This window comes from Sitodiplosis mosellana, unplaced genomic scaffold, assembly GCF_009176505.1.
Source record: "Sitodiplosis mosellana isolate CC-2019 unplaced genomic scaffold, AAFC_SMos_1.0 Smas_scaffold_12, whole genome shotgun sequence".
In the NCBI taxonomy this organism is placed as follows: domain Eukaryota; kingdom Metazoa; phylum Arthropoda; class Insecta; order Diptera; family Cecidomyiidae; genus Sitodiplosis; species Sitodiplosis mosellana.
In genome coordinates, this window is record NW_022595254.1 from 1,189,584 (window position 1) to 1,213,491 (window position 23,908).

The 23,908-nt window shown below is 36.3% G+C and overlaps 3 protein-coding genes across 7 annotated transcripts in view; 1 reads left to right on the forward strand and 2 right to left on the reverse strand.

The window, feature by feature from the left end:
• Positions 1-21: 21 nt before the first annotated feature.
• LOC129567840 (uncharacterized) lies at positions 22-3,585 on the reverse strand. The gene is made up of 9 exons (XM_055445196.1): positions 3,376-3,585; positions 2,807-3,210; positions 2,406-2,710; positions 1,970-2,239; positions 1,686-1,840; positions 1,423-1,504; positions 1,082-1,331; positions 845-1,001; positions 22-716 (listed from the first exon to the last, which is right to left on the reverse strand). The coding sequence occupies exons 1-9, from the start codon at positions 3,422-3,424 to the stop codon at positions 535-537; spliced, it is 1,854 nt and encodes a 617-aa protein (XP_055301171.1). The 5' UTR covers positions 3,425-3,585; the 3' UTR covers positions 22-534.
• A 1,601-nt stretch (positions 3,586-5,186) lies between these two features.
• LOC129567820 (uncharacterized) lies at positions 5,187-14,173 on the forward strand. Its single transcript, XM_055445172.1, has 6 exons — positions 5,187-8,852; positions 9,655-9,830; positions 11,016-11,226; positions 11,676-11,787; positions 12,050-12,366; positions 12,993-14,173. The coding sequence occupies exons 1-6, from the start codon at positions 8,765-8,767 to the stop codon at positions 13,145-13,147; spliced, it is 1,059 nt and encodes a 352-aa protein (XP_055301147.1). The 5' UTR covers positions 5,187-8,764; the 3' UTR covers positions 13,148-14,173.
• A 2,567-nt stretch (positions 14,174-16,740) lies between these two features.
• The window catches only part of LOC129567823 (frequenin-1), a 14,800-nt gene continuing 7,632 nt past the window's right edge, over positions 16,741-23,908 (reverse strand). For 4 of the 5 annotated variants that reach the window (XM_055445174.1, XM_055445176.1, XM_055445175.1 and 1 more), the window contains exons 4-9: positions 23,694-23,742; positions 23,494-23,583; positions 23,232-23,310; positions 22,539-22,627; positions 22,140-22,316; positions 16,741-21,954 (exon numbers count right to left, since the gene is read on the reverse strand). In XM_055445174.1, coding sequence (XP_055301149.1) covers positions 22,149-22,316; positions 22,539-22,627; positions 23,232-23,310; positions 23,494-23,583; positions 23,694-23,742 — 475 coding nt within the window. In that variant the 3' untranslated portion in view covers positions 16,741-21,954; positions 22,140-22,148. The remainder of the gene's footprint in view (positions 21,955-22,139; positions 22,317-22,538; positions 22,628-23,231; positions 23,311-23,493; positions 23,584-23,693; positions 23,743-23,908) is intronic. The other variant, XM_055445178.1, reaches the window with a different exon arrangement.

Here is a 23,908-nt window from a genome sequence, read left to right on the forward strand (position 1 = left end):
ACGATAAGAAAAATCGAGATATTTTTAGTTTGGTTTGTTTATTTACTTTTGTTTTGCGTTTGAATTTCAAGACATTAATAAGACACTACTGGAACGAACATTCTACATATCTCTCTTTCTACCTCTTGTCAAAAATGAATGTAAAAAAATTTTTATCTTATCGCACCTCAAAAGTGGTACGTAATTGAAAAACGTGAGATTCATTCATCAAATCTGAACGGATTGACCTGAATATCAACGGCTAAACGAGCCGTGAAATGAATTGTAAAGTACTAAAATGAGCTGCTGCGTTGTTTACCTCTTTTTCATAGATTCCTTAACCTTATAATCTAATGTCTGGTGTAAATCTAACTCAATGGCTTTACAATACTTGCGATTCAAATATTGCGTCGTAATGTTTCGAAATGGACGGAAATTGAATTTAACAAAAAAAGCGCCAAAACTAAATCTAATCCGCGAATTTGAGCGACAATTTTGAATTTTGTTCTAATTTCATTTTCTTGATTTGACTTGTCTGGTGAAAAAAAATGCAACTTAATGCAATAAATGTCTCTGCACAAGGCACATAATTGGTATTGTTATTGCTATAGTTAATGAGAGTGGTAGCAACATTGCCGCGGAACTACGTACAAAGTCCCAGTTGAAGATCTTGATGAAATTTTCCGTGTTTGACCATGGATATGAACCATCATCAAAGTACATGGGACATTGATCGCCTGAAAAAAATAAAATTGGAATTTTGATCAATACAAAATGTGTAACTTGAAGCCAATTCTATTGAAACTTTGAACAAATTTAACCACAATGAATGGCTTTCGAAATGTTTTGAGCGTGTCAAACTTACGTTCTCTTTCGTATTCGGTCATGTCCAGAGCGACGACCGCTCCTTCAGTATAATTCCATGATGTTACATCTTGTTTGATATGACAGAATGCACCGACAGCTTGTGAGATGAGCACTCGATTCAAATCGGCTCTTTGATACACCCAGCAACGATATTTCTGCAATTTCAACAAAACAACCATTGAATTTGCCTGATACTAAAAATGGATGAAGAAAAATAGGTTCAATGAAATCATACCGAAAGTGGATCCAAATCATCATAAGTAATAAGGTATGATTTTAAGTTTTCCTTGAAGAAACCAATGCATCGCAGGATGTAATCGGGGTCGTGATAAATATCAACTGGTCTACCAAGATGATCCACGGACAAACAATAGTTTTCATCAATCATAATTTCCTTTTGATCAGTTCCGCACACCGAAAAATCGGATATGTTTTGTTTGCAACGAATGTCAGGCCGAGGACTCAACGTAACACCACCAAGAATACTGTTTGTGAAATGAACATTTTCAAGCATGATTATAAGCTATGTTTTCATAGATTTATTGATTTTATTTGTGGAAAGAACATCGTTTTTACCGTGTTTTGAATGGATGTTCGCCTCTTTGCGTAAAGTTGAACTTTCCAGCTACGGGACATCGCACTGGCACCGGATTTTTTGCTGTTTAAAAAAAAAAAGAAATAGTACATATTAGCAACATAAACATTTACATGCATGAATATATAGGATGAGAACAAAATGCATAGGATCAAAATCCGGCAAAGAAATTTGATCCCACTAAACGGTAAGGTTCGAAAACTTCTAAGATAGCATAAAAATGTGTCCAAAAATGTCAACTTACATAAGAATAGATCGTATTTCCATTCTTCTCTGTTAGGGAATTGCACCCACGAGCAAACCGTACTGAAGTCATCCTTTATCACAGCCAAACCACGTCGGAATCGAATGATATTGTGATGTCTTGGTACAAAGTCGAAGCATACATAATCCTTTTGACTGGAAATTGAAAATAATAATGCAGTACACATTAAAAATTATCTGTGAAATCATAAACAAACTAAAGGTAACGAAACATCGTGATGTTTATTTTTTTATATTGTTTTTTTATGATGAAGGTAAACTCACCATCCGTCAACAGTTAAACGAGCCATCATAATACGGGTGTCTCTCTGTTCTTTGCAAACATAAATGGTTCGACGATAACGAGCCTTGTCCGGGTAGTAAGTTTCAATCAAATGAGTTTCATTAATGAAAACATCGGCATCAATGTTGGCTGTATTGACCCAATCACCGCTGAAATTCTGTGGCAAACGACAACCTGCCTCAACGACTTCCGCTTTCACTGGTGTCACACGCAATCTCTCCGGAGATTTTTCGACGGTTTTGAGGGTATTGCTACGAATAAAAATGAAAATAATTTTTTTTTTCTAAAAATCATCAATACAACATTAGTTGAACATTTTAAAAGACACATAAATTTGAAGTGATTTTGCCAACATAGACAAAAATTCTGTCTTTTTGCCAATATCACAAGAAAAAAAAACGCTGTCTCAATCCTTACCATTCGGCCGTAATTGAAACACCAATATAAAGGTCATCGTCTCGATTCTTCAAGAAACACCGATATTTTTCATCTTTTCGACTTTCTTTTGTGTTGGCCACAGCAAAGTAATGGTTCTTGCCAACAAACCAATCGCCCAGACAACTGTATTCAACGACACCGTTGAAAGTTCCCGTCATACCTTGGCATTGCTTGTATGTGATGTTGAATTTTTGATTAGTGATCAAAAATTGTGTACCGGCCGTTTGGCACGAGCGAATTTGAGCGTCTGGATTGTCACATTCACCGGTGAATCGGAAACGATTCTAAAAATAGGAATTTAAAAACAGAAATTGAGTTCAATTTATTTATACCGTATGCAACTTATCATTTAAAACAAATTATTCACAAGTGGAACAAACCTGATATGCAAATTGCCAAACACCTTCTAACGACGATCGGCAATTGATCGGAATGTAATTCTCGTTGAAAAGCGTAATGAGTTGCTGGTCAATGTTAATTCCAGTGCATACACGTTCAATAGTTGGCTCTTTGTCCGCTTCCAATGTGACACATGGGCCAACAGTCTTTTCAAACACATTTAACGTTCTTGGATAGGTTTTAACGCAATAATGGCAATTTTGTTCTTGTCTTGATTTCATAACAAACGTATAATCCGCTCCATCCCGTAGGAATGTAACACATTCACCATAGCGCGACATTGAGATATCATCAATTATGGTTAGTGTTGGTTTGCCAGATTCCCATGAAAACCAAGAACCGCGCAAGATTTGTGGCATCGAACATTTTCCATATGCTTGTTGAACTAAAAACACAAACACAAATAAAATAAGTTTTTATGCAATAAAAATAAGTTAGAAATTCTAATTAAAACATGACTAATTTGGATCTCCATTCCGGGGTGTGGCTTAAAGTTGTTGCAATTGTTACATGAAACTGTTTCGGATGTAATTCGGAAATAAAAACTTACCATAAAATATGCTAACAAATTGGAATAGCAACACTATTCTAGGTAACATGTTGTTGATGGATTAAAACATAAATACGACTCGAGGTGAAATTACTAATTAAACGAAGTAAAAAAGTTTTGAATGCAGACAACAAGAATACAATACAAACAATTAGCTGCTTTGCTACATAAACTACAAATAAATGACTGTACAAATGTCACACGCTTTTTACGTATATACATTTACGACGGTCATTATGTATTATGTGCTGCCCTCTGTCGGCGTAACGCATGCATCATTATTGCCTCGCTCTTTCTCTCTCTCTCGCTCTCCCGTTGATGATTTTGTTTTTATTTTTATACGTTTGCCATTAGAAAAAAAACGTAAATGATACATTTATGCTTTTGGGTTGTACTTTGGATTTATTTTCATTTTTTTTTCCATTGAAATCTAATGCAAAAAAAAAACGGATTTGAAACGTGATCTTTTTAGCGAACGAACCCTTTAGCAAATAAATTTGATTCATGACCAGGAAATGCTGTTGAGGTTTGAAGTTTATTGTTCTACGGACAAAAGGCTAAGGATATTAAGTAGTCGAGAGCAATCCGAATGTAAGCCTCCCACATCAACGGGTGGAAAATCTTGTAAAAAAGACTAGACTTATGAAATGAAAAATCCTATTACTTTGAAGCAGACACACACAATCTGACTAATCTGGTTCATCGCAACGAAAGCAACGATGTTCTGCCTCTGCTGCTGCCACTTTTTGATATCGTAGTCCGTTCGGCACCGATGTTCGCAACGCACGTAACAAATACAGTCATAGAAATAAAACACAATGAAGCACATAAATGGGTTCCACTCCAAAACTGCTGGGCTAAATATTGACTCCAACGGAAAAGGGATGAAAATTCATTCGGTTTGCCGCCGTTGTTGGTGTGTCCGAAGAAAAATTCGTACATGCTTCATGGGCTCATCGGTAGCGTATCGTATCATAGCAGCTCAACGGAGCGAGAGTGTAATTCGAGATACGATTAGAATCCGTACAAATACTTGCAAGTAAAACCTTTGAACTCTCACATTGGCTCCAAAATAGCAGTAATCCTTTTCGGTAGGTCGTGCATAGATATTTGGCGTGTGCGTATACGATGTACGTGCACGTATCAAAGTGTGTGAGAGTGAGAGATGCTATCGCACCGACTACTTCAAAGAATGAACATTTTCGGCGAATACAGTATACAGTATTTCGGCTTTGGCGTTGGGGTACGTCGTTTTGTTCGTGGCTTCGTTGAATCGCATCTCGAATGACCCATGTGTGTGCGGTGTGTATTTGCGCCATTCCAATTCAAAACAATGCGCATATTTAACTTTTGATACTACCCCAGTATCGAGTCACCTTTTGACTGTGTGTGCGTGCAGCCCGTTTATGCGTGTGGTGGTGCAGCACCAGCAGCAGCAGTAGCAGCACCAATACAGTTGGTTTTCCTCTGCTGATTTTGCTGGTGTTGCGTGCTTTTCAGATATTTGCATAAAACCATATATAGCACAGCATTTTCCTCGATAGCGAGAAAAGTGGAGCGTGTATGTATATACATCGATATCCGTACGGTGTGTGTGTATGTGTACATGTATACAGTTTGTCCGTAGCATGGAATGAACATTGAAGCGTATATACGGACTATCTTGTTTTCGATGGTACTCCAACGAGAGAAAAACATGTTTTTACTGCATTTTAATACAAGTTCACACACTCTCTCTCTTTCTTTCTCTCTCTCTCTACAACCGAGACGCGCACGTTATGGCAAAAATTTCTGTTGAAATATAGAGTGCGAATAGACGTTTGTGAGCACACGATAAAACGAATCGAAACGGAACACAACCATTGACGATTACGTCGACATAATCTCCCCTTTGGCAACGCAAACAGTCATTTCCATATCACACCAAGCAAATACATTCGCATACATCTGCATTTTCTATTGTTTTGTTCGTTCAATTAACAGCGATCGGACGAAGAAAAAATAGTGAAAAACGAAAGCGGGAGAATAAAGTGCGCCAGTATCGCGTAGATTTTTCATCACAACAGAGAGTAAAAAAACGAGTTTTATCAAATAAATGCAAAGCGTATAAGCCATGCAGCGAGCGAGTGTGAAATGAAAATTCAGTTCAGCCATCGAACGAACGGACAACTGAACGAACGAACGGAGTGAGCAATATACACGAAACGAAAAAAAAACACACAAGTGAAAAAGTCGAAAAAGAACGTCATACCAAAGAGAAAAAAAAATATGGAAAATTGCACAGACAGCAATTTTTCTCTGTAAACTATTTTCCCGATTTTCCGAAATATCTATATATATATACGTGTGCAAGATTTGTTCGTGTTTTGTGTTTCATTGTTGTTCTTGCGTGTTCTGTTTTCAAATGCATCGAAAATTGCCGAACTTGCTTGCATGGTGGAAGTTAAATGTGAAATTCAGTGCGGATCGAACATCGACAAAAGTGTGTATTGGAAATTTTTTTTTGTGTTGATAGGGGGTTTTTGGTCGGTGAGATTGTACGCGTTGTTATTTTTTCATCTTCTTCTACTTCAATATTTTCTCTCGGTCCCTATTCCCAGCTCTGTCGACCGAGAACAACGACAACGACGACGGTGTGGAAAATCTAAGGGAATGTTCAATTTTCGCTGCGTTATATCGCTTGATTTGTTTGCTTCCAAACAACAATCAAAAATAGCTGCTGCAACAGTGTTTCTCTAATCGTTTTTCCCCCATTCTAAATATATCCTGTATTCAATTTTGCGATTTGTTTGCAAACCAACAGTGAGAATTTGCGAACACCAATTCTCGACGTATTCAGTGCCAGTGCCATTTGCACACACAAACTGCGTGCATGTAATATGTGTGCTGTGTACTCTAGCGAAAAGTGATGGCCCATACAAAACAGGCTAATAGAATGGAACACAAAAATAATGAAGTTAATTCGAAAATAGAAAGATAGAAAAAACCGAAGTGAAATCGAATCCGATAAACGTGCACGACAGACACTAGATTGGAAATTGTCGACACATTTAATACACGGAGTATATATTCGGGGTCTATGTGTTTTTTTTTCGCACTCACTCATCCTCTCGCCTCCAAATTGTTCGATATTCCGCATGTCATTTGAGATTGTGTCTCCTCCTTTTTAACTCAGCTTATCAATAAAAGCGTTTAGCTGGAACGAATATAAAGGACCAGAAGAAACAGAATTCGGCAACATATCGTTTACAAATTCGATGACTACGACAACGACTACGTGAAGTGCGAACGCCGAAAAAAAAAACACAACGACATCTGCAATAAAATTGGAAATTGCCACCATCAAACATATACATATATATCGCAGTGGAAAAAAAAGTGACGGAGGCAAAAGAGAGTGTTGTCGATATATTGCCAATGTGAAGTTGCATCGATAATTTCGGGTGTCGAATTACACTTTTACTTACAAAATACGCACACAAAATGTCTCCCATTTCAAACAACCCGTTCGCTCTCTCGATTTGGTGAGCGAAAGCTAGCGAGTGTGTGCAAACGACGAACGAGAATCTTATATTAAACTGTACGAGGTTACAATTCTATGTATAAAAAAAGTTCTAAATTCCTTTGCGCTAATTAAACATTGGTTTCTTGAAAAATTCAGTGGAACACACCGTACACCCCAAATACTAGAATATACATCGACACACTCTTTGCCAACAGCTACTCACCCACACTCTTCGACAATGGCTACGCTCCAGTTTTTTTCCCTAGCTCTCCAATTCTCTAATCCTAATTAGAAACATTTCTGAAAAGCGTTTTACTTTGATATATATCGACGTCAATTTATATCAATACGGTTATCATCATCATCAAGTCAAATTATTATTATGAGGACAACCAATTTGTTGTTCGGGAAAAATTCCGTGGAAAGGTTCTCAAACCCCATAAAGTAGAGAAGAGCGAAAAATAAATAATAGAAAAAAAAGAGTGAAACGAACGAAGAGGAAATTTAATAGCACGACCATATTAGTGGCCATTGTGAAAAGCGACAGCAAGAGTTCATTTGAATAAAGAGTGTGTGAGTGTATCTATCTCTCTATGTAAATCTTATGCGCGCACTGTGTGTATGGACGCGTCAGCTTGAGTGTTTTGTGTGGCGTGGAGTTCATTGAAAAAGAATCACAAATGCAAGAAAAAGGTTTCCGAAGGTCTATTTTCAATAGTAGAGCATGAATGAGTGATATCATCTAAAGTGTTGTCATTAATGGTTTTGCTGCTTTTGCTCTCACTCATTCGTTCGTTTTATACAAATAACGCCACCATAATACTAAAATAACAATAAAATATCTGTCGCACCAAATGACGAATAAACTCAAGTTACTGTGTGTATTCCTGAGAACTCGAAACGACTTTGAAAATGGATTGTAGCCAAGAAATTGTGCTCACGAAGATTATTATGAAATCGTAATAATTTGTTACGCTCGGCCACAAACAATATGATGGCACAATCAATTAGTTCGAGTGCAAGGATTATATTATATGCGTCATAAATAAAAATTTATTGACATAAAAAAGAACTATAACCGAAAGAACAAGAACAAGAACAAGTGAAATTGTAATTATTTCCCAAGTATTATATTACTTGGCGCGTAATGGGCCCCTGATCGTCCACTTGAAAAAAAAGTTTCGTTCATGTAAAAAGTGTTGGAAAAAAGCGCGCACATTGCGCGAACGACTCCAAAAACCGACCGAACAAAACGTAACGAAAGGAAAGGAACTGAGCTGTGATTAGACGAATCAAATTAGCCAAATGAGAACGTTAATTTTCGTGCATAGAACCTAAAGCATTCGGGCAAAGTAAATAAATAAAGCAACAGCGAGAGGGAGAGAAACAGAAAAAGTGTGGTCATAAAGTAAAATCTCCGAACTATAAAAAGAGGAATCGTGCACGCGAGAGATAGCGATAGAGACACTTCCAAGAAGTAGCAGAAAAAAGGAAAAAGAAAAAGAAGAAGAAGTCGCGCGCGGTACATGAAGAGTTTGAGATTGAGTTTGCACAAGGAAACGCGAGAATCAAAGATAAAAAGGGAAACATCTTGGTGTTTTGGTGCTTTCATGTAGAATTCTAACAGCATTGCCATCCAAAGGCAAGCTCATTTCCATAAAAAAACTGTTTTATAAGGAAATCATGTATACGAAAAGAGCGAAGAATCAGTGGAACGAAAACGACAGCGACGACATCGACATCGACAGCAACAGCAACATTAACGACAACAACAATAACCAAACGCAACAAAATTTTACCTCGAGAAAAAAATCTAATTAAATTTCTTTGTGATGCTATTTAGAGTTAGAGCCATTTCTCTTTGAGCGCGCACGAACCCGGACAATGGCTCTAATTAATTTGAATAGAAATGACTATGTTTTTACCATATTCATCATGCTGGCGGTTTGCGTACAAGCAAGCACATACAAAGGTACGTCGAAATGGCCGAAACGAGAGAGCGATGTGCTTTTGTTCGGCGTCCATTAAAATTGCATTTTAAGTAGAACCGATAGAGAAAAGTAGGGACTGCATCAACACAAGAAAGAAAAAAATAACACATACCGACACTGGACTAAAGAGATTCGAACGGACCAAAAAATGGAAACGAAAAAACTACAAAAATACGATATTTGTAAAATGTTATGCGGCACACAGCTGCGATTTACCCCGCAGCATGTTGCCAATTCTGAATAGCCATAGCTTAAGCATTCAGCATGCCCCTTGTTTATAATTTCATCATCTTTTTGGTCGTGATTCCGCTTTTCATCGTATCGAATCTCATGCCAGCGCTCGTTCGTTCGTACGTTCATTCCTCATTTTTTTTTTGGGTGACATATTCACTGCAAAAGACGAGAGGATGAATAATATTCAGGCTCTTTTCAGGATTTTTCCGAGACAAGAGCGCATAGAATGTGTTAGAGATGCAAAAGTCTATACGTAGTGAATATGCGATAACAAGAGCAAAAGTGAACAAAAAAAATAGACAAAAAAAGACGAAAGAACAAATAATACGCTTTCAACGTGCTGCGCATTTGAATATCGCATAGTTCTTGCTTTTGCGTTGAATAATTAAAAATTCTGTGGTTTTTTTTCTTTCTTTCTTCCATTTTTGCTTTGGTGGTGGTGATGGTGCCGCTGCTTTCAATTCTCTACTTCTCTGCCTATGGTTTGGCCTGGCCATTTGGAACAAATGTGCGCACAAAACGGAAACACCATAAATAAACAACACACAGACAGTGGATACAGCATAGGCAAAGGCAGCAAAGGCAGTACATCATCCAATTCACAAAATCGTATTATGTCATCGGATTCTGCTTTATTTACGACAAGGAATAACACAAAAGTGATTGCTCAAAAAGGCGGGCTGGCCGTTTTACCATGTGCTGTCAAATGGAATCCGACCGCGACGGTAAGTTGTATATGAAAATACAAATAAATACAAAATACATGAATAAGAAGAAGAAGCAGCAGCGGCAGAAGAGCAGAAAAAAGAGTACACATTTCGTAGGCTGGTATTCGCAATTGGGATTCTCCCCGTGTGCTGCCGCCGTATATCTCTTGTGCTGTTGTGTTGAGCGCTTGATGTGTGCTCGCCGCGCTTACCATTTGATATGGCATTATAAATCACACATAAATTTTGTTCATGCATCAAATGGCACAAGTGAAAAAGAAACATTGCTATGCACACAACACACACCGTACGCTGAGAAAACACATAGCAGCACACATAACCCACAAAAATATTTAACAAGAATAACAGCGTTCGGGGTTTCGAGAACGAGGAGTTAGGAAGATCCGTAGCGAAAACTATTCGTCTATGTGTCGTAGCAGGCATAAAATATTCAAAATATGCACCGGTGTGTACATTGTGCCGATTGTTATACGTTGAGTACACGGGCACGTGCAACAGCGGACAAAAATAACAGCGACAACCGTCGACAATCATCGAATACGACGAAGACGAGGTGAGAAAGCGAGTGAGAAAGCGAGAAAGCGACAAAGATACCGAAAGTGTTGTTCAACATGTACCCTTTGTTTCTTTGAGTTTAATCGACGGCTTTTTTATGAGGCGCTTTACGTGTCGACTGTGACTCGAGTGTACATGTTTTCGATCCAGTTCGACAGGCACAACGCCACTATTTTTTGTGCTCGCATGCTTTTTCTTCCTGTCTCTCTCTCTCTCGTTCATTCCCTCATATGATCAAACGAACGAGCGAGCGAGCGAGTGAACGAACGAATGAGTAGAGAGCACATACATAATCGAGCCGATTTCGAGCACATTTTCCAAAAGGAATCAAGCAGTCGTAATTAATTCATTTGTCGACAATAAATCAATGGCTGTTTATATGAATCTTATGTTTTGTTACCATATATATTCAGAGTTTCATTTTGTAGTTTTAACATGTAAATGAATTACTTTATGGCATCGTTCGATAAATCTGCCACATAATGCAGCTTGCAGTGTGTCGCCACATCTCTCACCTTTTCAATATTCCAATGTAGTTTCCTATTCAATTTGTCGAGTATGGTAATATTTTTGCTTTGTTTCGTTTCGTATTCATTTGTCATTGTTGTTGGCATACATGTGCTGCAGGTATCATGGATTCGACGACGGGATTTTCAGTTACTGACAGTTGGTTTATCAACGTACAGCTCAGATGATAGGTTTCTCGTTGAACATGCACGACATATGGGACACTGGTCATTACGAATCAAATCGGTTCGTGAGGAGGATCGAGGACTGTACGAGTGCCAATTATCAATCCATCCGACTCAATCAATATTCATTGAGCTGAAAGTCGTTGGTAAGTGTGTTTTGCAATATATGAAAATTTATTCTGGGCACCATGGAGAACAATTCGAAAATCATCATCTTTTTCTGCACACCTTTTGGGTGGTTAGTGTAAATGCGTTGAAAATCCTTGAGTTGATTTTCCGTACGGCAAAAGAAGGAAATGATTTTTTGTTTGTTTGCCATCACTTGTGATTCGTTGCCCTTGTATCATGCAATAATCTCATTCTCGTTTATTCAAATGACGTATACAAGTCATTTAAGTCAATTGAGAAAAAAACAGATTTATCGTCGTATGCTTTTTTTTTTCTCTCAACTACTCCCTTCGTTCGGTTCGAGAAAGAGCACGCCCTACGCTGGTCTCAAGTTTATCAACACATTTAATAGGATTTCCTCTTTTTTCCCTCTTTCTCTCTTATCTTTTTCATTGCGTTTTGCATTAAAATGAAACAAAATGTGCAGAAGCGGTTGCCGATATCATCGGAGCACCTGACATTCATGTTGACGAAGGATCAACACTCCGATTAGAATGCAGACTAAGAAGGGCGACCGAGAATCCTGCGTTCGTATTCTGGTAAGAGAAAGATTTCATCCCATCTTTTTCGATTATTTTCTTTTTCCTATCACGATGCTTTGCTAAATTTAAAAAGCATTTTCGGTTCGGCTTATCATTTTCCTTGTTGAAATGGTTCCGCCGATCGATTTTCATTTATTGAATCAAGCGTAAGAAAGTAAACTAAATGGCATAACTTTTCTTCTATTACCTGTGCTGCCGTTGATGCCATTGTGTTGTGGTTGTACTTGTTTGCCATGAAATACGACCAAAAAAAAAACAGGTACCACAACACCAGGATGGTTAACTATGACACACACAATGGATTTTCAGTGTCTTCCACATTATTGCAGTCGTTGGATGAAACATTCGACTCGAATACGGCTGGTGTCAATGCGAAACTACCCCCAAATGCCACCACATCGACAAATAAAAATGCGCCAATATCGAAACCGAAAAAAACTAGCAGCAGCAGCAGTTCGCAAACGCCATCAATTAGTATACTTACCATAAATGAAGTGAGTTTTTTGCACGTCGGAAATTACACTTGTGCACCATCGAATGCAAAGCAAGCCAGCATTACGGTTCATGTTTTAAGAGGTAAAATTAATGTACATCGCAAAGCTATTAAGCACATTTTTATTGCTCATTCATTGTTATTCTTCCTACACCACTTTCGTTCGGCTCCACTTCCTATCGTTGCCTGTTTTTGTGTATCACCATCGTCCCATTCATCCACTTTCTGCCTCTCACCCACTCATTCTCTATCATCCTCACCCCCTGCTCAACCTCCTTCCCTCTCTCACCCTCGCTCGTTACACATTATCGGCTTTGGGCTCTATCACTCTACAACTCTCATTCACATACATATTATTAATTTTATTGAATCGATTTCGGTTGGCATATGTTTGGTCCGCTCTTTTCATGTATTTTCCATCCATTCATTTCGTTCCATTTATTCGGTTTGCTTTTGAACATTTATTTTTGTGCTATAATCTGGCAAATTACATCATTTTTTTTTGCTTCCTCTCTTGTTCGCTTTACCACTTACATGCCGTCATTCCCTCACCCACAATATTCTCGAATATTGACCGTTTGTAATGTTTTTCTTTTTTATTCTCTCTTTTTTCCTTTTCTTCTCTCATCGTCCTTTGTATTGGCTTTCTTTTGTGTGGTACCACCGCCAACTGTGCGCGGGGGCCCGACAACGATTGAATTTATTGCAGATGAAAAACCGGCGGCAATGCAACATGCAAATGGCAGCATAATTACCGACGAAGATATTAAATCAAATTCTAGACATTCTCAGTTACCAATGAAATCAAAGCATATCCTATTAATATTTATTTTAGTCTCTGTTATAAAATATGTTTATAGATAAAAACATTGTACATTCATTTTTAGGATTTTTTTTTTTGCGAGAATGTTCTGACAATGCTGCTACATCCGCTAACGTTGCTGCCGTTGAACCACAAAATAGAACACACAACAGCAGTAACGGCCAAAGTAGTGGCTCTAGCAGCAGCATTATCAGCGCAACAAACAACACACAGCAGATGTAATATGTATGTTATTGTATAATGTTACGAGAGAAAAAAAACGCTAAATACAAAATCTGACTGACGATTAAGTAAATGAGGAAAAAAAAAACCGTAATCATCAGAGAGTCAAGCTGCTGAAGTGAGATGGCATAAGGACGATGAGCGAGATATATATATATACAGCGAGTGAGTGAGTGAAGAAGAAAATGAAGAGAGAGAAAAAAACGCATTAAAAGCACATACAGGATAACCATAAAGCGAATGCAATAATCTCGAAAACGAATGCCAGCGTTAGATGATAATAACGAGTACACGTATGTAATAAAAGCGACACAGCAACAACAACAATATTCCTATAACTCTCTATAGTACTATCAACGGATTCAATTGAAACGCATGTAATATTTACACAAAAAATATAAAAACGAAATGATGAGGATAAGATGAAAAAATAAACACACTCACACGTACAGCAGTACACCACTCAACGGAATAAATAAACTTGATGTGGAAAAAATGCATCATCAAGCAAACTATACGTATAAACATTGATATTGAGGGCGAACTACACACGAAGTGGATAGACGTAATAATTAGAAGATTACTACTATTAAACTAAACGGCTGCATTCACATATGGGATAAAAATATATATATATATAAAATATAAGGAGAAATAAGGAAACTGATAATGAATCGAATGTAATTCAGATTTATCATGAATTGTGTTAGAAAATGAAGAATTTTTTTTCCTTCTTCATTTTGCTCGTTTTGTTCTTTGTAATTTGATTGTTTTTTTTTCTAATTTTCTGTTTGGATTTAATAAAAGGAAAAAGGAAACTATGATTATTATTATTATTAAAAATGGTTGGTGGTGTTTTCATTGTTTCTAATTTTCTGGATCCGTGGCTTTTCCATTTGTGGCTTGTGTAATAATAGTTAAGCCACTAAATTTCTCACTGCGGTCTCGGCGACTTTTGTGCTCTGTCTCTTTCTCTGCCTTCTCGACCTTTTCTTTTTTTAGTCACTGGGTCGGTTGGTTGGTTGGTAGGTCGCCTGTACACATGATATTACGGATAATCATCTGCAGATGTGGATGTTTTACATCGGTTTTAGTGTCGTAGATTGAAGCACGTCTTTTAGTGCAAAAGGTCATTAAAAAGCTCATGCATGATTAAAGTCATTGCGACGAATTGTTGCGACCCTTTTGACATTTTCCCGCTGAAAAGCCAGATCATTTAAGCTTCAAAATCTCTTTTGTGTGATGAGATGGTTTATTCTGGCCACCCATTCGTCCAATCATTTTGAATTAACTTTTTACTGACACAAATTGAATGGATTGGCTTTTGACGTGAAGCATTTGCCAGCAAACGAGCGAACCAGCGAACAGGTGAACAGGCGAACAAGCGAACAAACGAACGGTAACAAAGGCCACGACACAAATGGTAAGTGTATAAATCGGAGACCATCTCATCGTATAATGTAATACGCCATTTGTTTATGCGGTAATTGGATTTCAGCCATTAGCTATGTTAAATGATATCAATTATTTAATTTATTGTTTCGCATGATTTATTGGTATGCAATGACTCATTTATATTTTAATCAATGGATGCCTCTAAATGGCCCGTCAATCGTTCGTTCGTTTGTTGGTTGTGTGTGCATGGTGGTTAGCTGGATGGCTGGCATGACAAAACATAATTTTCCAGAGTGTCGACGGTGTTTTTGGTGTGAATAACAAACACATAATGCGGCAATTCGAGCATAGATGTTGCAGCCTAGATAGATATCCATTGAATATTTAATTCAATCAGATTATGGTGTACATACTATATGACTATGCTATACGCGCGAAATATTACGTGCTACATATAATCCGTCCGAATATAGATATGTAAAATGAATTCAATAGTTTTCCCATTCGCAATGGAGCGGAACTTCACATTTCAACACACAAACTTACACTCACACACACACACACACTCTCTGTGAGTGAGAGAGAGAAAGAGAGAGACAGCCAAACGTAAACGCAAGAAACTATATCATCGTGGCGTTATGTTGGTTTTCCTGGTTGGTGGGATATTGCTGTTGATATTTTGTTGCGCTTTGTTAAACTAATTGCCTGGAACACAACATAACAGAAGAGAACAGCATAGTATACAAAATATTGTGGTACTAAGGTGTGAATATGAACAGATATTTCTTTCGATTCGATTCAATTGAATTTTCGATAAGGAATTTTTCGTATATTTGCCTCGGCTATGCTATCAATACGTGTTCAAGAAACGACGTCGTCTTCATCGTCATCGTTGGCGGCAGCTCATATTCTCTCTCCCCCCCTATCTGTTTGTCTTATTTCCCCCTTCGCCTGCGCGAACGTATTTATTGGCATACGCTTTATTCTCTGTTTATTAGCAGAGAGATGAATAAGAAAAATATTGGGGCAGCACAATTGCCAGATTGATTCGAAGTCGTAACGCGAGAATAGCAGTTTCAACGTGATTGCCAGTGTAAGAATTTACTTCTTCGATTTCTCACCCCCACCACTTGCCGCTTCTTCCGTTGCTTTCGCCGTTTTTATTCGACAATATTCATTTTGTTCGCGATGCGTGTGCATGTTGTTTATTTCACAAAAATATCAATCTAGCGAGTCATCCTCTGTGCTGGTGGCGTGAGCGCGTATTATGCGGGTGCCTGCAAATCAAATCATTCCATCGAAAATATGTGAATAATCGAAGATTGAATTACGCTATAAAATTCGTTCGTTTATAAATTATTCATTGGTTGCGAGCGTGCACACACAATAATGTATTTCCAGGTATGAACATCGTGGCGAGAGTTGAGAGTGTGATCCTTTAGTCTAGTACAGTCTATATACACATATAAACAACATACCTGCAACCATTTGATTACTCCAATTTTCCAACATTTTTTGCGCGCACCGTACATCCATCGATTGTGTGAGCGCGCGCTTTTGCTAGCCTGTAAAAAAGCGAGAAAAGAAAATGTATATTCACGAAGTCACAGCCACATTTGTTGTTTAGCATGAAATAAAAACAACAAACGCTTTTATTTGTTTTTTTTTTGTTCTCTTTCTTTATTTGTTTTGTATAAGCAATGCAAAAACATGAATTTATTGCCTTTAATTGTATTTAAATAATAATTTGTGTATTTTCGGTATGGTTTTTGGGGTTTCTTCCTCTTCATATGTCTTTGTTGTATATGTATTCGAGTGTTTGTTTTATTTCATTTCATTTTTATTTTTGTATTTAGTGTGTCTGTGTGTGAGTGTGCATTTTGTTCGTTAATTTTACTGTCTTCGAGCTTTTCGCGCGCTTTTGGATTTCATTTTAATCGGGTCGGTCGTGTGTCTCTCTCTCTGTGTGTCTCTGATTAAAGGTCGGCTTTATTAACAATTCATTTTTATACTCGTATTTTATTTTATTAATATTCTTGTAATAACTTTTGGTTTTTATTATTTTTTCCTCCTTTTTCTTCTCTCAATTTTTTTTTGCGTAACTATTTTACTGTGAGTGTGAGTTGTGTATGCTGTATGTATATATGTATGAGTGTGTATTGTGTATGTCATCGTAAACAACATACATATATCGTAACAATGTTTCGCTTTTAATTAGTTGTTGCCGAAATGCCGAAAAATATGTTGTCAGTTGGTCACACGGCCAAAGTGCGTAAAACCAATGGATGTGAACATGTGTTCAAAGAGAAGCGAGTTTTTTTTATTCCGTTCAATCGACTTTCTCATATATATGTTCTTTTACTTTTCTGTTCTATGTGAAGTGTTTTTCTCGTGTGTTTGTTATTGTTTCGAAATGTTCAAGTTGATTTTTCTCTGTATAAAACATTTATGAAGCTTGAATGTTTCTCTCACTCACAATGATATAGATATTTTTGTATATGAATATAATAACGTGTGTGTGTTTTTTTTTCTGTGACATATTTCATGATGGCCTATCGGTCTTTGGTTATCTGTCAACTTTTACAAGCAATATGTTTATAACTTTGTATACAACCCCCCATACAGATCATATATCATTCGTGTTTGTTTCCTTACAGTGTCTAGATAATAATGCATAGGTCGGCCTTATATAATCGAAATTGAAGAAGATCCCGATAAATATTTAATGAATCCATATTGTAATCACTTGGAATTTCTTTAAGAAAAAGAGCAATAGAACAACCGAATAGAGAGAAAAAGAGCGTCTATGGGCGGAACATGAAATTATCCGAGGCGACTTTTTGTTGCTTTTTCCTTTCAATTATTCAAAATTAAAAGAATCGTTATCAAGTGAATTAATTCACGTGCATAAACGAAAGACTTGGACGCGATAACAAAAAAAAAGGACACGTTCAGAACGGAAACCGCCCATTTAATGAACATCATTTCTTAATCTAGGATTGCTTTCATTCCTTTTGGGAGGGAAGAAGATCGGTGAATCACCGTGATTTCAAATGGAAACAAAAAAAAACACAACACATAATCTCATGGTTTAATTCAACAAATCTTGGCCCACATAATGTAAAATCAAAAGGCAACCAGATACCGTTATGGTGTTTTTTCTCTTCTTTATCATATTTTCTTTTTTACCTTCACATCGAATTAAGCCACTGGCTTTTCATCTCACATTTTTTTTTCTTGTGTTTCGTGGAGTAGGAAATGGTTTTCCCTTGAAACTGCTTTGGAATTCGAAACTGGCTCCACCGGTTTAGAAGTCGCCTAGCTATTCGAATTCAATGCGAAGTAAAATAAAGATTGCGCGCGCGATTTGTGTTTGTTTGTTTGCATTTGTTCGCTACAATTTTGAAGGCTTTTTAGAATATTTTATAAAATATACCGTCTCTTAAGTAACTCATCTAATAATATTTTTTGTTCATTTTTTTCTCTCAATGTTTTCTTTGTTTTCTGTATTCGCGTCTATTTTTGTCGCTATTTTGTTCATCAATCATAGAAAGTTAATCATTTTAAAATCCAATGGGATGGTGCGATTTTGGTTTTGACGAAAACTAATTAGTCAACAGATTCGGCGAGAAGAAAGCACCGTCATAAATGTCAGTTTCATTGTCAGCAAATGCTAACCACAATAATCCTACTGAAGAAGTGGCAATTCTCCCTCATTTGAAGAAAAGCCCTCTCAATGATGCTGTTTGTGAGTGTTGTTCGTTTGCAGAGGTATTTGAGAGATAGCTTGATGTTCTTTTCTCGGAATTTATCACAATTTAACTTTCTTTGTCGTCCCTTCTTTTGAAACGGAAACAAACGTTGCGTAACGAAATTCAAAGAGCTGATTCTTATTAATCTTTATTTGGTTTGTTAGTTCAAAAGCAAATATCCACAAATGCAGAGTGAATCGAAACGTAAATGTAATTCATATTATGTGTGTGTATGTGTTTGTTTCTCTTTGTTCATCTTAAAAATAAATGCTTTGCTTTTTGTTTTGATTGTACTTCTTTTCATGTTTTGTTAAACGTCGCTAATTTTATCAAAAAATGTTAGTGTTGTTTAAGAATTGCACAAGAGCATTAATAAAAACTAAATGTAGTTAGTAGCCTTTTTGTTGTTGTTCTAGGTGTGTATGCATAATAGAATGCAATGACTCAATTTGCATAGACGCAACATATGACATATATGTTGCATGTTTAATAATTTAATTTGTTTATAATAAGTTTTTGTTGTTTTATTTATTTGTTTAAAGTTTTATAGTAAGAATTTAGGCGATTTGAATTTTATTTGTTTTAAGTAAAATTTAAGATTTGTTTTTTTTTATTTGTTGTTCATAAGTTTAATATATATTTTCAAAGTTTAATGTATAAATGTGGCTTGCTAAGCGATGGGTGTTTCGTTTGCGGCACCGAAAAGGCTCGGCCGCACACCATATAGCACACTTCTTTCGAACAGCAAGCTAAAAATATTGAAGTACAGCACAATATCGGTTTGCGATGACACTTTTTTAGTGATTTGTCATAAATTTCTTTTGTATGTGTAGCTATGCATGTTCGAGAATTGTTGGAAATGAAAATTGTCTGTGTGTTTTATGCCAACACATACTTGCACTGGTAGTATTTGATTTTTAAAGTGAACTTTCGAATTTTTGGTTATTGATCAATATGAAAACAAAACGAATGTAATTGATTTCCCCAAAAAAAAGTTCAATTTTCAAAAATACATCCAGTGCCGTATCCGTGCTCAAGTTTTCATTCATGGCAACATCATGTCCACGAGTGAGAAACTAACAGACATGTCGACAGATACACACGTTGTAGCCATGTAAAATGTATCATTGTAGACAATTTTTCCCTCGTCAGTAGAGTATGTAAATGAACTTATGGATGAGTGAAAAACATCCATAATTAAAATTTAAGTTTCATGTCTTCTGAAGTATAAATGGGAATGGAAACGAGTAATTTAACTCTTGAGCACACGACAGTCACGAAATTCAGGCTCAAAAATGGTGTGGATATAATAGCATAAGAAGTAAGAAATTTCAATCTACGTCGGCGTGATGTGAATGCTAAAAATAAACCCTTTTAGCGACATTATCGTTCCGAAAAAGGCAAAATAGCAAAGCTAAGATGCGATATCAAATACTTGAGCAAAAAGTGTATCGAATCAAGCGGATAATCAAAGTGACAAAAATGGATGAGAATGTTTGATTTTTGTTTATGTGAAAATCTAACGATATTCTTAGTCCATGGAGACGAGTGAATGTTCAATATTTTATTATTAGAATTGATGTTGTTTGAAAAGTGTTTTCTATCAAATGTTCAACCTTCAGTGTTTTCTATTCAATAAATGTGATATTTACATAAAACCACTACAATTACTAGCTAAAATGAATTGAAAATAGTATTGCTTTGTATTTCTTACATGGCAAAACGATGGGACTTTAAAAAAACGCACAACCGTTTCTGATTTTGAAGAAATAAAAAAAAACACATTTGTACTCTCTGTGTCACAACGAAACTGTGATAAAGTGGAATGATTGATTTCATACTATTTTGTTTGCGTCGTTTACATTTCAGCTTATTCTTCTTTTTTCTCACAGTTGAATTGATCATTTGATTCCAGTGAGGATGATGCGGATTTTCCGTGAGTTAAGAGCTTTCTGCTCGGGTTCAACAACATCAAATAACCATCGGTTTTTTCTAAAGTCCAATCGACCAACCATTCAAATTTCATCTAAATGCAAATATGCGTGTCCTTTTAACCATAAAAGTGCACATAATGTCTCATTGTTCGAATCAAAGAAGTGAATAAATCTCTACGCGTAAGCTATAAATTTAGTACTAATTTCAAAATATATGTGTTATTTTGTTTGGTGATAGCATGAAATGTTTAAAAGGTCATTTTAAGCAGGAAGAATTTTGTTTCTTGAATCTTTTTTTTCGGTTTTTTTTCTTTCTTCTTTTTGGTTTAAACATTGAGCAAAAAAAAATTGTGTTTGTTTGTGTCGATTAGACTGTGGTATTACAGCTTTTTTGTTGTTGCATATTTCCGCACACAAAATGCGTGTTAGGATAGGTATTTGTTAACAATTTCACAAGTGTGTGTAAGTATGTGTTTTTCTCTTTTATTTGGAAAATTTGAACAAAACGTGCCTCGCCATTTCAATTTGTCTTTAACAATGGTGCGATTTTCAATGTGCCTGGCGTGGCAACAAAATACAATCTGATAACTATACTGGCATCTACAAAATAACAATCAAACGGTTAACAACCAACAAAAAAAAACTGTGTGTTTTCCTTTGTTTCTCCTTTCTTCTTTCATTCATTCGATAATAATCATTTCAGTTAAAATAAATAAAATAACGAGCCGTCCTCTCTGCGGTCACGTCTCTGCTTCTTCCTCTTCCATTTCAATTGACTGAGCAAATACTAATTCATCGTTTTTTTCTCATTTCATCTCGTAAATATTAATCAATAACTTGTTTTTTCTTGTCAACTCTTTTCAATGTAAATATAATGTAAATATATAAATTCTAATTGCATATTGTTACATAAAAACATTTTTTTTTCTTATTTGTCTTCGGTTTGCTTTCGGAGTGTAATTTTTTTGTTGTTGTCTGTTGAAGTTTTCTTAAATATTGCGTGTACAAAACAGAGAATGCTTTAGGGTTTATTTTTGTGACTTTTTTCTTGTTTGTTTCTTTGCTTTGTTTTATTTCAGTTGTTGCTCGTTTTGCGAATTGTGCTAATTTTGTGCTCTCATTGAATATGTTCCGAATGATTTGATTTATTGACACCAGAGTGTCGCGCAAAATATAGCAATGCCAATATTCAATCATCAATTTAACTCTCCTGTCATTGAATTCTCGTCCACAATTTAATCGTTTTTGTCATTTAAAAACTAACATAACATGAAAATTGAACGAAAATCGCGAGCGTGCGCGTAATATTAAACGTTAAACGTTTTGTTTGTTTGTTAATACTTTCTAAAAAAGGCTATGTTTATGTAGTTTTTGTTTTCTTATTCGTCATTTTCACAAAACATGTTGTTGTTGTTGTTTTGTGTGAGTTTTTTCTAATGTTCGTTAGTCTTATTCAGTGGTTATTGTTGCTCAAGTCGTCGTCTGCGTCTTTGAATTGGTGATGGTTCTTGGCAGCCCACGCTAATCATGTTGCTGTGGTGTTTCCTGCAAATTATGCGGAATGGAGGGAAGAAAGAGAGAGAGAGAGAGAGAGAAATGAGTTGGATTTGACCTTTAGAATGTTTGTTACATTTTATGTAACGAAACATCGACGTGTACAGAATATATAGCATGCAAAACAAAATGCGAAAAAAAACGAAAAGAAACGAGTTAATTAATTGAAAACCCACATTTTACCATTAATCACCGCCTAAGCTCAAGGCTTGTACGATTCGTGGGTCTGCTTTGCTGCCATCTCGGAATTCCTCCAGCGTCAATTTGTCGTCGTGATTCTTATCCATTTGATCGAAAATCTTATCGACACGTTTTTGTGGTGTATTCTCATCTTCGGACTGTGGTTGCTGGCCCTGTGTGAATGCATTAAATTTTGGAAATGAAAGCAACGTTTCGATAGCATTGTTTGTATTGACAAAAAAGGGCAAACCATTGCCATCGTGTGTGTGCGAGAGAGAGAGATAGGGGCTTATCATCATTATCAATGGAATGTTTCAATTATGCAATGTATGCGATGTCACACGATGGAGATGATTATACAATGGAATTGGATTTTAAGGCAATATTTCACTTACCACCATCTGATAAATTGCGTCAACGATATTATACATTTCGTCTCGTGTTATGAACCCATCATTGTCCACATCATAAAGTCTGAATGCCCCTGTAATTTTGCACCACATTTTTTTTGAACGTGTATGTAACCGTTTGTTTGTGTGTGTGTGTGTGTGTGTGTGGGTTGGTTGATGCGAATAGTGTTGGAATGTACAAAAATAGAAAAGACAAAATTTTGTGAATGGTCTGGCTTTTATCAGTGTAATTTATGCTTTTTCTTTTTTCGTTTTTGCACAATAAAAAAAAATAAGAGAGAAACGGTAACATCAAAATTGCACGCTATCTAAAGGAATTTCCGAAATTATGATAGCTCCTGAGCTCGACGATTTCGAGTCACTTTCTCACGATAGGAAGTTTCGAATAAAGAGTACATAAAAGTAAATTGAGTTGTGTGTATCTGGGGGGGACAGACGAAAGTTGTAAATTGCACCATTTTTGTTACACATTTTATGGTTCAATTTTGTGCGAGGCAGACACAAAAAGGATAGACAAACATAAAAATGCCGCCACTCCTATCGATATGGAATTTGCGTTATTCGCAAATGGGATATTTTGCGTCGCGCAACAACGGCCGATCCAGCCGCAGCAATAGCAACAACAACAAAAGGGAAAACAAACAAAATTGATGAAAAGATGTAGAAAAAAGCACTTACAATGCAGTTTTTCATCCAGATTTCCTCTTGATGTAACCGATAACGCTCGGATGAATTCTTCAAATTCAATCGATCCATCCTTTTTGGTTGACGAATACAATATTTTTCGACGCCAAAGTTGTGGAACGAATTGGAACGGAGAAGAAGAAGAAAATAGCAAATCGTATTAATGGATTTTTCGGGCATATGATAAATTTTATGGTCGGTTGTAATGTTTATGAGTTTGTGCCCAACTGTGTGTGTATTACGTATTACTACTTACATTATTCTCGTCGAAAACTCGAAATACCAATGACGCAAACTTGCTTGGATCACCTTGTGGGAAGAATTGTTTGTAAATTTTTATGAAACCCTGCAAAAAGCAAAAGTATGTATCAATCGGACGTGTTGTAATCCATCAACGAAAATCAGTGGACATAGAGATGGAGAGAGAGAGAGAGGTAGAAAATGAATTTAACTTACTTGCTCTGTTAGTAAGCCATTCGGGCAGTCTTTTAAAAATCCCTTATACCTTGAAAAATTGAAAAGCTCAATTATTAGTTTAATGGAAAATGGTCAGTTTTGGGTTATTAAAAGTATGAGTGGAATATTTGAAAAGTGGTCAAAATGAAAGTTGCACAATATTGGCTTTGATGGTGGCTTTTCGACGAACATATTCATTACATTATACAAATATA